Genomic DNA, 15481 nt, shown 5'->3' on the forward strand with positions numbered 1-15481 from the left:
CGATCAAAGATTGCAGCGTCCCAGTGAGTAATTTTTGCCTGACTGATTAGAATACGTCGCTGATCTGAGAGGAGTCTTTCAGTCACCGATAAGAGTGTGCTGTGGGTGGACTGATACCTCCGAATTGGCAGCGTCCTATCAATTCAGGCCGAAAATTCAGAGATTATCTCCGGGGATCTTATCGTTTATCCGTTTATCGCGGTGTCTCTTATCTTACGGCTATCTGAATAGCGATTGTATATGAACAGACTGATATCGAAAAGTGTGAGCTGCAGCTATAATTTGCGGGTAACCTTGAGCTTTCCGGTTGGCGAGAGAACGTATAGAACTGTGCACTTTGTTGCGCGACGCGTGCGGCATGTGATATGAAACTTGGCGATACGAGAATCCCCGACGCGAGTATCAATGTTCAGTGGACCTTGCGGCGAGCTTATGTTTCCCCGATTTATTCGTACTTTTTTTTAAACCGACTTCATTCTTTTCTCGAATTGAGATCTAAGAGAATCTAGTTGTCGTGGCAACAATTCTCATAAATGCGATGTGATAGTTGAATCAGAGCACGTATTATGAAATGTTCGGAATGGATTCTGATTGGAATTATTACGTTTTTCCCAGAAAACACAATGGAAATCTAGGGAATAATTGAATAATTCCTATTGAAATTCCATTCCGAATAATTCCAAAATACGTACAGACCAGAAATTCGTCAAATGAATTTCTCTAATCGATTATCCTTGAGTCTGTTTTTTTAGGCTTCGTCATCCTGCAGAGAATCTTTCATATGTTTCGCATTGGACGCGGTTCATCTTTTCTTTTGTTCCCTCCACGTTAAAAAAGGAGGAAAAAATGAACGACGTAAAAAAAAATTGAGCTTGAAAAGAACGAGTTTCTTGCGAAAAACGTTGAAAGATTTTCTATAGGATTCCCGCAGATTTTTCAAAATTCATTTCCGTTTCGACGAACATCGAGAAACGAAAAGCGGCCGATAAACGCTCGCGCGAGAACATTTCGATATTTCAGTATTCCGGTAGAAATTGGATTGCGAACGAACGCATTCTTCGGCATAAAAGGATTCAGACTCTCGACCTGATAACTTTATCAGTAGCGCACGCGTGCGCGGCACAGTGAGAGACCGTGAAAAGGCCGTGGACGAGCGCGGGGAGCATCGGTGTAAAGCTATTCGCAAGACGTCTCTCGTTATTTGCGGGCGTCCGAATGACGACAGGCAACGTGCGTAGCGCGGGTCATCGCACGAGAGTCGCCGAGATCGAGTTGCCGCAATTCGACGAGCTCCAAGGCTATGGCACACAATAAAAAAACTTAGACAGTAAGATATATGCCCACTCTCTACAATAAGCCGTAAAAATTGACCACAATCGTAATGCGAGAAACTCTTTAAATTCTTTGGAGCGTGACTCCAAAGGAGTGAGAATTCTGCCACTCTTGAAAAAAGAGAGAGTGAGATTCACTCCAAATAATTCAGAGAGAAGATAATCGACTACAATTGATCGGTTTTGGTTTTACAACTGCTGCAGAGTAGACAATAAACGATAAGCGATTCAACAATTTCGGTCTGACCCACAGCTTGTTTGCCCTACGGTCTCTACTGTAGCCAATTTCGCTTATTGCTTACATTTTACTCTGCTTATGTTTTTTGTGTGCCATAGCCTTCACTCTCGTCTCTCGGAATCGCCCAGAATCACCGCACGGCTACAATTTCCGCAAGCCCTCTTCTGCTATGTACCTCCCTCCGTTCTCTTTGTCTTTCTGTCTCTCTCTCTCTCCCTCTCTCTCCCCCTTTCAGTCAGCCACCGCTCTCTGGACCACTGTGCGTGCAGTTTCCGCGTTTTGTATCGCGCAGCCCCGGCACAGAAAATGTGGGATACCCGCCGCCGTACGTGTGCGCGTGTATTTTCGGCGGTGAACAGATCGATCGGCTCCGCCGGCCCTTGTTTCTCGCTGTCGTCGGTCGCGCGCGCCCATGTGACTCTACCCGCGACGCCGATCGTATCCGACGTACGTCAGCGTCGTTGCGCGTGTAACTGACCATTTCTCGGTCGGGACAATAGCCCGTCGGATTTACTCCATTCGAATCCGTTTCAGTCGTGAAACAACAAACACTTTATACACCTCGCTTCTTCCCTTAGGCCGGAATCAGACTACGCATTGAAGAATGAGATTGAAGATTGAAAGATTGAAGTTTGACCAATTGGAACAAAAGGAACCAAAATTTCTTCGTCCTCATTAGTGAAATTTCAATCTTTAATCTTTAATCCCAATCTTCAATGCATAATCTGATTTCGGTCTTACAGAAGTCCAATTTAAGGATTTCAGGTGTATAGTCTCTGTAAAAAATGACTGGGATTGGAAATGTATGTGTATAACTCGTAAAATGTATAAAAATGAATGTTATATATATATGAAAGTTAAATAAAAGAGAGAGGTCAATATTTGTATTTAACGATACAATTTTAGAGTTTAAATGCAAATTTTCTCATTTTACCTTAATTATTTTTAAAACACGTGTATTCACTTTTTTTTTTATTGAAATAATTTTTATCTAAATTCTAAATCACCACCAAACGTTTTGTGTTACTTTCAAATACAATTTAGAAAAATATAATTTTTTTCATAATTTTTTCATTTTGTTAAATTACTTATTTTTAGTATTAAGAGCATAGAACGCATTAAACAACTTTCTTCATTGTTGTTTAATACTTTCTAAGAAAGCATTAAACAACAATGTTCTTAAAATAAATAATTAATCACTACCTCCAACATTAAAATTCTATAACAGTTCTTTATCCCTTCGATACTTGAACTTATCTTCATATTAGTTCAAACGGAGAGCGCAATAAATCATGGAAGGAAAGATGAGAATAATTACGTTAACGAGAAAGCATTATCTGTTGAGACATACTTATTTCAGGAACTCATTTTGTTCTTTAACCTGATTTACGCGTGAAATTTATTCGAATTTCCAGCTTTTTTAATTTGATTAGAGTTAGGATTTAATTATGACGGGGAAATCGTAATAAAAACGTCCGCAATAATGTGTCTGGAATCAAATTAAAAAATGCAAAGGAACACAGACGTATATCTCACGACTCATCGAACCATATATTGTTCTTCTTAGAAGCACAGAATCGTACGCTCGTATTTCCCGAGTTTATCTTCGTCATATTGCCCTGTGAATGTGTTTATTGCATTGATATGTATCTCAAAGACCATAAATATAATAGCAACTCGACACTTCGCGTTCTCCTTTTTGATCGCTCCTTCCGCCAGGTATATCTTAATCTTTCGACGTTCAATGAATTTAGAAATAATCTGAAAATTCTAATCTACGCAGAAAGAACGATTTTATTGAAATATCTAAAAATTTAACTAGACATAGATCTAAAACTAATTTTGGTGGATCATCAAAATAATTAGGACATTCAAGCATAATCTGCAAAAAAATTTTATATTCTGACAACGAGCTTGAGTATTCTACATATAATTAATTTGATGTTCAACAAAATTATTTTCAGATCTAATTGTTTTAGATATTTCAGTAAAACCATTTTTTCCGTGTATTGTCTATTTGATTACAATAGAACATCCTTTCGGTCAATCTCGCATCTTTTTACGACAAAAACGAGACATAATGTAATTGCAAAAATCGTGAAAAAACTATTGATATAATTATTTTCATCGTCGCGATCAACAAGCTAAATTAAATGAGAGAATCGTTCTCTTTATATCTTGTGATATCTCTTATTCATTTTCTTAGAAACTATCATCGTGAATTTATCATATCAGAATTTTTGTAAGAAATCGAGGGTTGAATCGCTGGGGAATTTTGATGTGCCATAAGGCCGATGTATTAGTTATTGCGCAACTTTTCTTCGGCTTTAGCGTGAGGAGAATACTCTTCCAAGTTTGGCAGCATCTTTCTAAGCTGCCGTGTATACGAGAGAATTACGCGGGAGGTCTGTTTTTTTATTGATAATGCGACGATCAACTATGGACGTGCGCGAGCGATGTAATGGAAAGGATGGGAGGACGTTTGAGGGGGAGGCCCGTCGAGAATTTCCAAATGCAGCGGCATACCGACGGGAAATCCGCCGTATTTATAACGGCCGCACGTGCTCCTCTCTCTCGTTCTCTCCTTCGACTAACAGCGATGAATAACTGATGCCATATCCAATCAGTAAATGGAATCCGCGACCGTGGCCGGAGAACTATGTTCCGCTAACAAGAATTTAAGAAGCGAATTTCAGGGCAAATCTCGCGCCGAACGTTCCACTCGTCTGTATACGGATAATCGCGAGATCATGTATACGAGATATCAGGGACTTGATGCCCAGCGATGGTGATTGATAGTCCTTTCAATTGAAAATTCGTATCGGTTAATCGATTTATTTTCCAGAGTGCGACATTGCATTACCTTTAATCGAAACAATCATAAAAGTAACGTTGCCTGTCACAGCTGAGCTAATTAAGATTTCGTTTATTTTCATTAATTTTATTAGACATATTTTCGCTCGTCAACGTACGAGAATACAATTACGAGAAACTTGTGTATGTAGTTAACTGGACAGTTGACTCGTTAGTCGACGAATTAGATCTTTAATATTTAATGTAAACTCCGGCGTGTTCATTTAATATGAATTACGTCCATATGGGTATACTAACGCAGGGATAGATATCCCTGTACATTTGAAATTAATGCAAGTAAAAAATCTCAAATAGAGATCTTGCAGTATTTTAATAATTTAAGTCGACATTCGGGTAGAGAAATTTCTATCAATATCAAATGTTTTCCTAAAATTGAGGATTAATTTACTGGACGCATTTTGCAGCGTTAAATTAGTTATTATGACTTGCGAATTGCTATTTCAATGAAACGACGCCTCATTTAATTCTAATTTCCGAAGTTCTATTAAATTTATATTGATCATTAAAAACCGTTAGTAAATAAAATTAAATATAACAAACAAGAAGAGCTACGAGCCAAAACAATATCATTTAATATTCAGAATATTACGAATAATCAATCGCATATTAATAAATATTAGTAAATAATATCGTAATCTAAAAATTATTAAATTCTATCCACAAAATTTTCTCATAATTTATCAATCGTTCGCGACGAGAAAAGCTCTCGGTCCAAGGTTGGGAAGTCTCGTGTTGTGTAATAGTCGTACGGTTCAGCACGATCTCGAAGTAGCAGGGCCATAGGATCGAGCACCTGCTCTCTCTCTGCTCTCTCGGTGCTATTTCCGTACGTGCGTCGATTGAGCGGGCTGGCAAGACGAATCGACGCCAAGAATTCTACGAATGATCGAACGCAAACCACATCCTTGCGAGGAAGCTTTGAACTTGCGTGTTTATAGTTTCGTGATCGACAGTTACCGATTTTACGTAAAATTCCGACGTGAATAACTGAGGGATGAGCTACGAAATTGCAGCATTTTCGAAAGGACGATATCGACAGGATTTAATGAGTGGTATTCAAGTAAGAATTATTAGTTATTTATAAATTTGATGAATTTATGAAAATAACATGAATATCATTTTACAGAAATATCAAGAGTCATTATTTGAAATCTTTCAGAATGTTACTATCGAAAATTGACGGTATTATTACTCAGCAGAAATATCTGAAATGCAGAAGCTTTCAGAAATTGAGAATACTTTCGTTTTTTCCCTTATTTTCTCACAATCGCGTGGATTATCTTATTGGCACCGATTGATGGATTGTCATGACAGAATTATATCCTTTCGTCACTAGTAGAGACGTAAAGACCCTTTAATCAAAGTCTGGCCACGAGATAACCTATGATTGTCCAACATTTTTCGTCAAATCGAGATATCAAAGCACATATCTTTTTCTTTCTCACATTGCTGCGCAACAAGATAAAACATATCTTTTCTCACTCGCACGATTTTGATGAAAAATATCGGTCCTTGTTATAGCCAGACTCTGATTAGTTTCTAGTCACTAACAGATTCAAATGTTAAAAGTATCAAATTTAGGCAATCTAATCTAACCAACCAATTTTGAGATTAATATTCTTTTTTATATAATACGCTTAATTTTAGTTTTATTTCGTGTCGAATTATTTTATTTAATTGTGTTTTTAAGCGAAAATTTGTACTTTTAAAAACATCGGTTTTCTATTCATATAGTTATCGTTTATTTAGCGACAGCACAATATTATTTTCTTCAATCACTTGATCTAGGAATATTATAAAATAATGACATAAAATATTATGAAAAAATAGAAAATGGATTTTTAAATTACAAATTTATTTGCGGTTTGAAACCTGTTTTATTTAAGCAGATTAACTCGGTAAAAACGGGGTTTGTGGGTCGCTTGATGCGTGATGTTTATCTGTTTTAATCATACTTTAATATTTTATAGCCCAAATATCCCAAACGTAAATAACGTAAATAATTATTATATCGTAAATACAATAGTTCCTAGAGTAGCGTTTGCTCCCTAAAAAAAAGAATGTCTTTTATTTAAATCAAGCATTATTAGTAAACGCTTTCGCTCTCTACCGCGTGCTTAGACAGGATTGATTCATCGCAGAGGACGAAGGTTAAGGAAACATCGACGAAATCGGAGGAGAGAACAGGGACGCGTACTGTATCCAACCGGTCGCTGTTTGTTATCGACGTCTGTTATCGGCACGAGAAAGCGGTTGACAGAGTTTACCGAGTAACCGACAGCATACCAAACCCGCAAGATGCCTCACACAGTCCGTTATGTCCTCGAACGTGACTCACTCCGATTCGTGAAGGAGCGGAAATCTTGTATTTGTTCGAGAAAGACAGTTATCCTTTGTTGGCGCGCTTATCTATGCCCGATTGCCCCGAACAATTCGAACAATCCTCGCTCTTCTGACGTAATGCCCGATTGAAGGAAGTCGACGCGCGCGATACAGGCATAATGCCACGTGTCTCGGCAATCGGGTCAAATATACTTTTCAGGCAGATAGGTTATGAAAGAGACTGACTCTTCATGAACAGTAAAATTGAGATATTCTTGAGGGCGCAAACACTTGACGCGAACATGTTGAACCCAATTATAACATTAGCAACAGATTTCAGCTTATGCATTTCCGGATGAAAGATACTTTATTATGCGTGCATCATAAAAATATTATATAAGTGACGTAGAAACACATTATTTTCGAAGTAATTGTCCCTATCAAATACAATAACATTTTTTTTCGTTTTTATTTGATTTTGTCGAGTGTTTCTTAATGAATGAAAAAGTAATTAATTGCTTGGATCTTTTTCAGATATCTCGGGCAACACGCATGGAATGTCAGAACGGAATTCCATCTTTCGATAGCCATTTCCCGTGTTTGAAGCAATGAGTGCCCAAAGCCCCTTATCATTCTCCTGTCCGGTGTAGAGTTTGTTAGACGACTGGACGGAGAACTGATAAGGGCCCGAGGGTCACAGAATCATCGTGGGACTGGATACATTGGATGCCTTTCGTCTGCTAAATATCGAAAACATGTGGCTGGATCAATGCAGGCTGTTTATTCTTCAATTTGAATTTATTATAATAATATAATATTTAATAATCAATCATTATTATCGCTATTATTAATCGTTAATTTATATTCATGTCATTAACAATTTAACAAGATAAACAAGATTTTATAAACAGAATTAAATTTATCTAATTAATGCAAAAATGAACAAGAACATTAATTGATTATATCACATAAATATATGTTATATAAGAATTTATGTTTATAAATAAAAACTTAATTTATATTTTTATAGGTAATATCTCTTTGATGAAGAATTTGTAAGATATATAATTTACACTGACGAGAGGATAAAATGAATCGTATCTCAATAAAAATCTGTTTTATTGTAAACACAATAAATAATATAAAAAAATAGTACTCCCTGTATTACTCCACATTCCTCTATATTAAAAGTGCGTCTGCAATGGTTTAAAGTAAACAATTGCTCGTCAAATTATTAAAATATAACACAAAAATATTATCGAGTTTATTATGGAAGATAAAAATAGAAGACGCGTAGATCTTGTGACTATTTTCGTTAACGGCATACAACTTGCTCTATTGCACGATAACGTATTGCATATAGCTCATAGAATCGATTCATTCGTCTATTCGCTGATCGTCTTAACCACAAGAACTTCGACATTTGAATTACAAATGTACGAAAGTTTTAAGGACGATTAATTATGTTCCCGTACTCTTGGATGCCGCGTTCTCTACCTCGTAATTCGGATTTATCTGAATAATCTGTCTAGATGTAGCCTCGCACAATTTTCTCGGTTGATTTTGCACGATCAGTATCTGTTTCGTTCCCTCCGACTTCTCCGGCATAAATTGATTGACACCCACGATCTTCAATGTCGGTAGAGTTTTTATGATCGTCGCATTCGGAATCGTGAGATTCGCGGTGCCACAATCCATCTTTGGAAGTATCACCGGATTCTTCGTAATCGACATGATCGATTTTTTCGTCGGCACACTCGGGATCTCCGTTGTATAAGAGACTGACCGTTTTACAGGGACGCCATTGGTCGATATCGGCACCGTAAGTATCTCCGGATTATCTACTGATATTAGCTTGGGTCCAAGAATTATTCCTATAAAATTCAAAAGATCAATTGCAACAAAATTATTACCCGAGTATATTCTTTCTGTGTATGTCAAAACAAAAATAAAATATTAAAATACGACAGTAGATCACTCCAATTCAATTTTTTAAATTAGATTACACGAGCAAAGCAATAAAAGTGAGACATTTAGAAAATAAAATAACTTTACGAATATAAAGAATTAATATTCATGATGGTGATCATATAATTAACAAACGTCCAAATTAATAACTTGCCTTTTTGCATCGCCTTTGTGACCGAACAATCTTTATGGGCCAACAAAAGAGCTTTCAATCTTGCAACTTCTTTACGTAAAGTTTTCACCTCCATCTGCAAGGCTGTGTTTGCCTCATTTACGTTAGTTACTGTTCTTTGGAGTTCTTGAATCCACTCTTTTCTTTTGGCCCTTGCACGCATAGAACTGGCACGATTGCGCTCAAGAATGTCTTTTTTCTTAAGCTGATCGATCGTTTTCTTGATTCCCTCCTTTTTTGAAGTCACGTCCGTTTTCGCATAGTCTTCAGCCCTTTGATTCTGCGCGTTCTTAGACAGGGATTGTTTCAACTTCTGTAACGGGATTTAAAATAATTTATCTTGAAACGTAAATTATCGACGTAATCAGGTGTTACCATTTTTGCTAATGATAATCTTGAGATCACGGTTTTCTTGGGCTCCAGTTTCATTGCGCACCGCAGAGCTGGTTCAGTTTTGATAATAACGGTTTGCTGTTCAGTATTAACGTTCGATATGTTAGAAGGCTCCGATACCGGTGTTGCGCACAATTGCATTAATTTACCATCCGCGGTTTTCAGTAACAACTGCACTTCTTCACCATTGATAGATCTTAGCAAAAAAAGATATTCTAAATCTATCAATAATATATATATAGGATATATAGGATTTCATCGTATATATATATAGTAGCTCCAAATGTTTTTATATTAAAGAAACACGTATTAATTATCTTGCACAAAACATCCAACAAAAGCTTGATTGATTATTATATCTAAAAATAACTGTCTAAAATTAAAAAATTAATCATGTGTAAATTGTATCATAGAAAATATTTAAAAGTCATACAAACGAAAGAAAATACACTGAATTACAAATAAGAGAAATTAAGGCTTATTACGATGAAATGCACGGGGTAATTTTATAACAATAAATGGGGCATTCTTACAAGTGAGACGTAGGTTGTGTCGGTGAAAGCTTAGGCGCTATAGGTATATTTGTATTTGAAGCAATAATATCCGCTGGGAGAGTATCACCTTTCGCAGATGTGACAGTCGAATCTTTCATCAATTCCTGCGTCTCGTTTGTACTTAATTTAATACTGTTACATTCATCAGTCTTTATAGCGCTTTCCTGCTCTTCATCTTTTTCGGCAAGAGGGACTTCGACGTTGTCTTCGGAAAGAATTTGACTATTTGCAGGCAATACATCTGATATATAGGGAAAAATATGAGGAGTATGCAGCGTATCATCTGTTATTCCAGCCTGTATGAAAAAGTGAACCAATGTTGAATGATACCTTTTATAATAGTGATGCACTTATAAATAAATATTACAAATTTTATGAATTATTTGAGACAATATGTGTGATTTTCATATCTTACCTCTGATACTATAAGCGTACCAGTATTTCCAGCCTCAACAGCCCTTCGAAATGTCTCTTCGAAAGGATTGACTACGTTTTGCAGATCTTGGAATAAACCCACTTCCTCGCAATTTTTCAAAAATCTTGTTGGCGTTGGAGTTTGATCTGCTACATATTGATTAATCTTTCAGCACATTTCTATCTTTGACAATAAATGAATCAAATTGTTCAAGTAATATCTTACCAACGAATCCAGCACTCTTAGAATTATTATTAAGATTTAGCATCATGTCATGTTTCTTTTTGTGCACTGTTAATTGATCCTCGTTTGTAAAGCTCTGTAAATAAAAACTAATTCTGTTGTTTCTTACATTATTAGGGTTTTTTATAACCTCGAAATAAGTTACTTTTTTCAGTAAAAGAGACAATAGTTATCACATACCATATTGCAGCCCGATGTGGAGCAAGCGAAGAGTTTCTCTGAGTCTGTCATTCTGAACGTATTCTGATAAACACTGGTTCCAGATTTCTTTCAAACGCAAGACGATGAAATGCAGAAGTATACACAATAATATCAGCAGAGTAAACGTGATTAACTCCTGCCTTTATGGCTATCGCTATCACGACGGAGTACAGTTACATTCTCCTTAACAAATAGATTGAATTTCTCAATCTTGAAGTAACAAACGAAATTATTTTTGCAAATACACCGGATTTAATAGCGGCATTAAAAGAATACGTTTCGTTATTCACTGCGAGTACTGAAAATCTATAGTTCACATTATGCATACTAGACTTTCAGTACTTACAATGAACAACAAAACGCAGCCTTAGTACTCGCTCGCAGTCATCTGCGTCGGGTGTAGCCATGTTGGCACACTACTCCACCTCCACGACTCCATATCATATCACACTCCACCACCACGTACCACTGCCACAAATATCACAATGCGTGCTGACATCTTGTATAAGATAAAAGAGAATCTAGAGACGACTGTAGCCGGTATTATACTCTATCAAAGAGAGTAACATAAAAAATGCTCGAACATTTCCTTACCTTTAGTTTATTTTTTATTCTTTTTTTGTATTTATATCATTTTTTAACTCAAAATACATATCTTATATGCTGATAAATTTTTCATAAAATTATTTAATTGATAATAAAAATTACATATAAAATAGGCTAATGAGACTGCGGTATTGTATTCAGTGCATAAATTGTTATTATTAAATTGTTAAATATTTTTATTTCAACATCAAGAGTTTTGTAATTATTATTTTCTTAATTAATAATTATAACTTGATATTAAACATAAATAATAATTGCGAGTTTTTAAAAAATTTATATTGGCCACCACACATTCGAGAATGTACTTTTAAATATTTATGAAAAATAAATATAAGATTTTTTTATTATCTTGTAACAAAAAAATCATTCGCTGGTCATTCACGTCAACCATTCTATTCCAAGCCGCAGGTGCGGAATGTAAATATGGTAAAAGATCGTGAGACGTAATTGCGTAAATAACACAGAAATAGCATAGTAATGGCACAAAGTGGTGTAGAGTGCGCCTTGGCAATGACTTCAAATTTATGCATGACGTTTCATTATTCATTATATTACGTTGTTGTACAGCAAATTACGAAGTTTGATTTTAAAATAATGAAAAAAAAAAATATATATGTATCTCTTGCGTTGTTAATTTGACAGCGATATGCCAATATGAAAACTTTTTGTTATTTATAATACTAGCATAAATTATTAAAAAATTATAATATAAATTATTATATATAATTTAATGAAAACACTCGAATCAATTATTCACGAACCAATATATCAATAAAATATATCAAAAATTTATGAAGACTTGATTTTTAGTTTTATATATTTACTTATATTTGATTCTACCACATACTAGATAGACATATATAGTTATATGTATCTTATTGTTATTAGATAAAAATAAAACTAATGGAATATATTCCAGATATCAGAAAAAGAAATTTTCCTTCCGTTTGCTATCTTCGCAAGAACGTTATAATTACTCACTGCGTAAATAAGTAGTAGTTATAGAAAACTGCGTGTCGTCGTGTCGATTAAAAAATAATCTCTACGTGACAATATTTCAATCAAAGTGAAATTTCGCGCGGAAAAAAAACAAATTGTCCTTCGCGATTGTGGGCTCTCTGTGAAAGTAAGTTTCGGGATTACTAAGCTTACGGATAGTGAATCGAACAACAGCGATGTAGTGTACATATATTACCATAATTAGCGTTTCGCTAAGAACAGATGCCAAATGCGTAAGAATGGGTAATTAAAATTACAATCGTACTTTATGACACACACAGATTTTTAAGAAATACAAAAATAAAATATAAAAAAAATAAATTAAATTTCAAATTTTCACGATTCAGAAATAAAACAATCAAACAGAAAGAAATAGAAAAAATTAAAGAACATTTAAATTTCATTTTAAACAAATACATTAAATTTACAATTAAATAATTTACGATTAAAAAGACATTAATTATAGAGGAAAAGCATATAAAAACTTGTTAATGTGTGCTAAGTAAAAAAACAATGAGAAAAAAGATCTGGTTAGAAAGTGATGAGTTCCGTCGAACGCTTTTTATCCGAAAGGAACGGATGTAAAAGACTCTCATTACACTTCGTCGTAATTTCACTGGCTAGATAGAAAAGGAACGCTTTGGGCGCCTTGGGTCCATCTGGAGAGAGTGAGAACAGGCCAAAGAGAGTGGTCTCAGATGCTGATATTTCTGTTCCTCATCAGTAGTTAACCGCGTGTCGCGGTGCTCTATTCATTGGCCCGTCGAACGTGACCACAAATCGTGATATATGAGTTCTACCGCGCAAATTTCTCAGACAATCAAATTTCGAATTAACATTACAACTACCTCGCATTAACAAAGACATATTCATGAGGTGAATTCATCCCGAAAATCCCGAAAGTGTGTATTTCCACAAAGTGATCGAGTACTCAAGCGCAAGTGTGTATAATTGTATAATATCAAATATAATATTTTCAAAAAGGTAGGAATACGAAGATAGAAAAGATACTGAATTACAATCTATTTTATTCTTTGTTAATAAATTGCAAATTAATGTTCACTTTTTAAAAATAAAAATTTTTAAAGCTTCATTAATTAATGAATTATAAAGCTTCATTTTAAATCAAATATGTACAGATAAAACTTCCTGTTTACTGATATTTAATTTAATTTTTAATTTTTAATTTCTTTAGATCAGAAATGTTTAATAAATCTACATGTATATGATTTCTTTGTGTTACTTAAAATTCCCAAAAAATTTTACGCTTAAAACGAAATAAATATATAGTTGGACGAGAGAGAAAACGGAGATTCTTAGTACAAAAAGTGCAAGTAACACGAATAGAGATTTATTATTTCTATTACCTTCTCTAATATTTATAGTAAATAACGTCAGTGGTTATCGTTTTAACGGCGATAAATGATAAACGATAATCAATTGGATAAAAGTATGACTTTCGCACTTTCGCATCTCTCTTGTGAATGTCATATCGTGATCCATGGACGAGATCTCAAACTTGTCTTCAACCTTGATCTTGATAGAAATCCAGGTGAGACTGTCGAATCGGATCGCTGCACGTGCTTTCGATTCTTTAGAACGTGACGATCGATACCATCGCTGCGACACATACAGAAACCGTCGCAACAATGTACTTGCTCGCTCGTTTGTAAAAGCATTTATCTCTAATTCTTTGGTATCAATTAACGCCTTTCGTAAATATGTATCTCGCTACAATTTTTCTATTTTTGAAACAGTTCGACAGTCGTCGATCGAGAATTTACAGTTTTACGCTTGAATGGCTTAAATAATATATCTATATCAATTAAATAATATATCTTCTAGATATATTATTTATCTAAATAATTATATCCAATTTTCCAATTATAATTTTTTGGAAATTAAATTAAATTAAAATTGGAAAATTTTAATGATTCTTAAAATATTCAAACTTATTTTTGGGAAAATTTCGTTCTCCGACTTGTATCGTTGTAACAAATAAGTAATATAATTATATATTAAATATAAATATATATTTTACTGAATAATATATCTAAAATCTAGAAAAAAATGTTAAACAACAGCAGACTAATTGTGGAAGCATATCAATTAACAAGATATATTTAAATTACACGAATGTGTGTCAGACATGCACATGATCTCACTTGTTTATTTTTTACTTTACTTAATACACACAGAAGAAGCGCAAAGAAAGTCGAGCAATCAAAAACAATAGCGTGCTCGTGTACGGGTTTTAACTCGTAACTTACAGCACGGTAGTTGAAAGTGATATTTCACTCTTTCCTTCGTCTTCAATTCGCCGCATATCTAAACGAAATAGTCGAAGTTCGTTTTAGAGTAAAGCTTCTATTTCACGAAATAGAACTGCTGCACAAGCATAATTTAGTTCCGCAATATTTCTAGAAAAGTAGATTTTTCTATGAATTCAATCATTTTTATTATCATGAGGCTTAATACTAACAAGATAGAAAGTTAAATGGACTAATTTTTAGAAAAAAAAAACATATCTATCATATTATTTATAACTATTTATTTATCAATTTTTCGTGTAAAGTGTTTAATATTTATGGAGAATTGAAAGATACCTCTTCAAAATAATGCTCTTAAATATGATATAGGCCCAGTTCCACAGTTCATGATTATAATTCTTAACCGAAGTTCGACTTATTCCTCATCCCTTTCCAATTCTTAAAGAATAAGTTGAACTTCGGTTAAGAATTATAATCATGAGCTGTGGAACTGGGCCCTAGTGCTCCAAGAACCCATTCTTCACTCTGCATTCCCCATGATGAATCGTTGTCGTTGTCAAAGTCGAAAGTTACCGGCTAACTTTCACTAATAACCAAAAGAGAGGGGAAAGGAGGAGGAGAAGAGTACGTCGCCACGCGGACATGGTCTCACATGTAAACCGGCCGAACGTTACAAAGCTAAAAGGCGTGCCACTTGTCTCGGTGGCCTGGTTTCGTGTCCCACTTTTGTACCGGACTGTACGTGAACGTCTTTGGACACGCTAACGTGAATTCGTTCACGATGTGCCGGTGAAGGAACTGATCAAGAATGTGGACAAAGGCTCCGAGATCGACGGGGAAACCGGAACGTCTATGCGACCCTTTGACGTGGCACATAACATCAAAATATATATGC

General features: G+C 34.9%; 1 protein-coding gene across 6 annotated transcripts; it reads right to left on the minus strand.

Annotated features, from left to right (window-relative positions):
• Positions 1-8065: 8065 nt before the first annotated feature.
• Atf-2 (Activating transcription factor-2) lies at positions 8066-11129 on the minus strand. 6 transcript variants are annotated; one of them, XM_018516556.1, is made up of 8 exons: positions 11058-11129; positions 10691-10894; positions 10493-10586; positions 10268-10416; positions 9832-10148; positions 9281-9494; positions 8888-9218; positions 8066-8639 (listed from the first exon to the last, which is right to left on the minus strand). In XM_018516556.1, the coding sequence occupies exons 2-8, from the start codon at positions 10739-10741 to the stop codon at positions 8227-8229; spliced, it is 1569 nt and encodes a 522-aa protein (XP_018372058.1). In that variant the 5' UTR covers positions 10742-10894; positions 11058-11129; the 3' UTR covers positions 8066-8226. The 6 variants fall into 6 exon arrangements, with proteins under 6 accessions (XP_018372058.1, XP_018372057.1, XP_018372059.1 ...); XM_018516555.1 differs by having other exon boundaries at positions 10691-10921; positions 11058-11108; XM_018516557.1 differs by having other exon boundaries at positions 10691-10865; positions 11058-11097.
• Positions 11130-15481: the final 4352 nt, after the last annotated feature.

Source organism: Trachymyrmex cornetzi, unplaced genomic scaffold (assembly GCF_001594075.2).
Source record: "Trachymyrmex cornetzi isolate Tcor2-1 unplaced genomic scaffold, Tcor1.1 scaffold641, whole genome shotgun sequence".
In the NCBI taxonomy this organism is placed as follows: Eukaryota; Metazoa; Arthropoda; class Insecta; order Hymenoptera; family Formicidae; genus Trachymyrmex; species Trachymyrmex cornetzi.

Bases quoted from the DNA above. Each gene is read 5' to 3' on its own strand.
- Atf-2 (XM_018516556.1), bottom strand. From the start codon at position 10,741: ATGACAGACTCAGAGAAACTCTTCGCTTGCTCCACATCGGGCTGCAAT. The intron at 10,149-10,267 runs GTAAGATATGAA...TTTTTCATACAG, and splicing joins GTACGCTTATAGTATCAGAG to GCTGGAATAACAGATGATAC. The intron at 9,495-9,831 runs GTAAGAATGCCC...TTTTTTGCTAAG, and splicing joins ACACAACCTACGTCTCACTT to ATCTATCAATGGTGAAGAAG.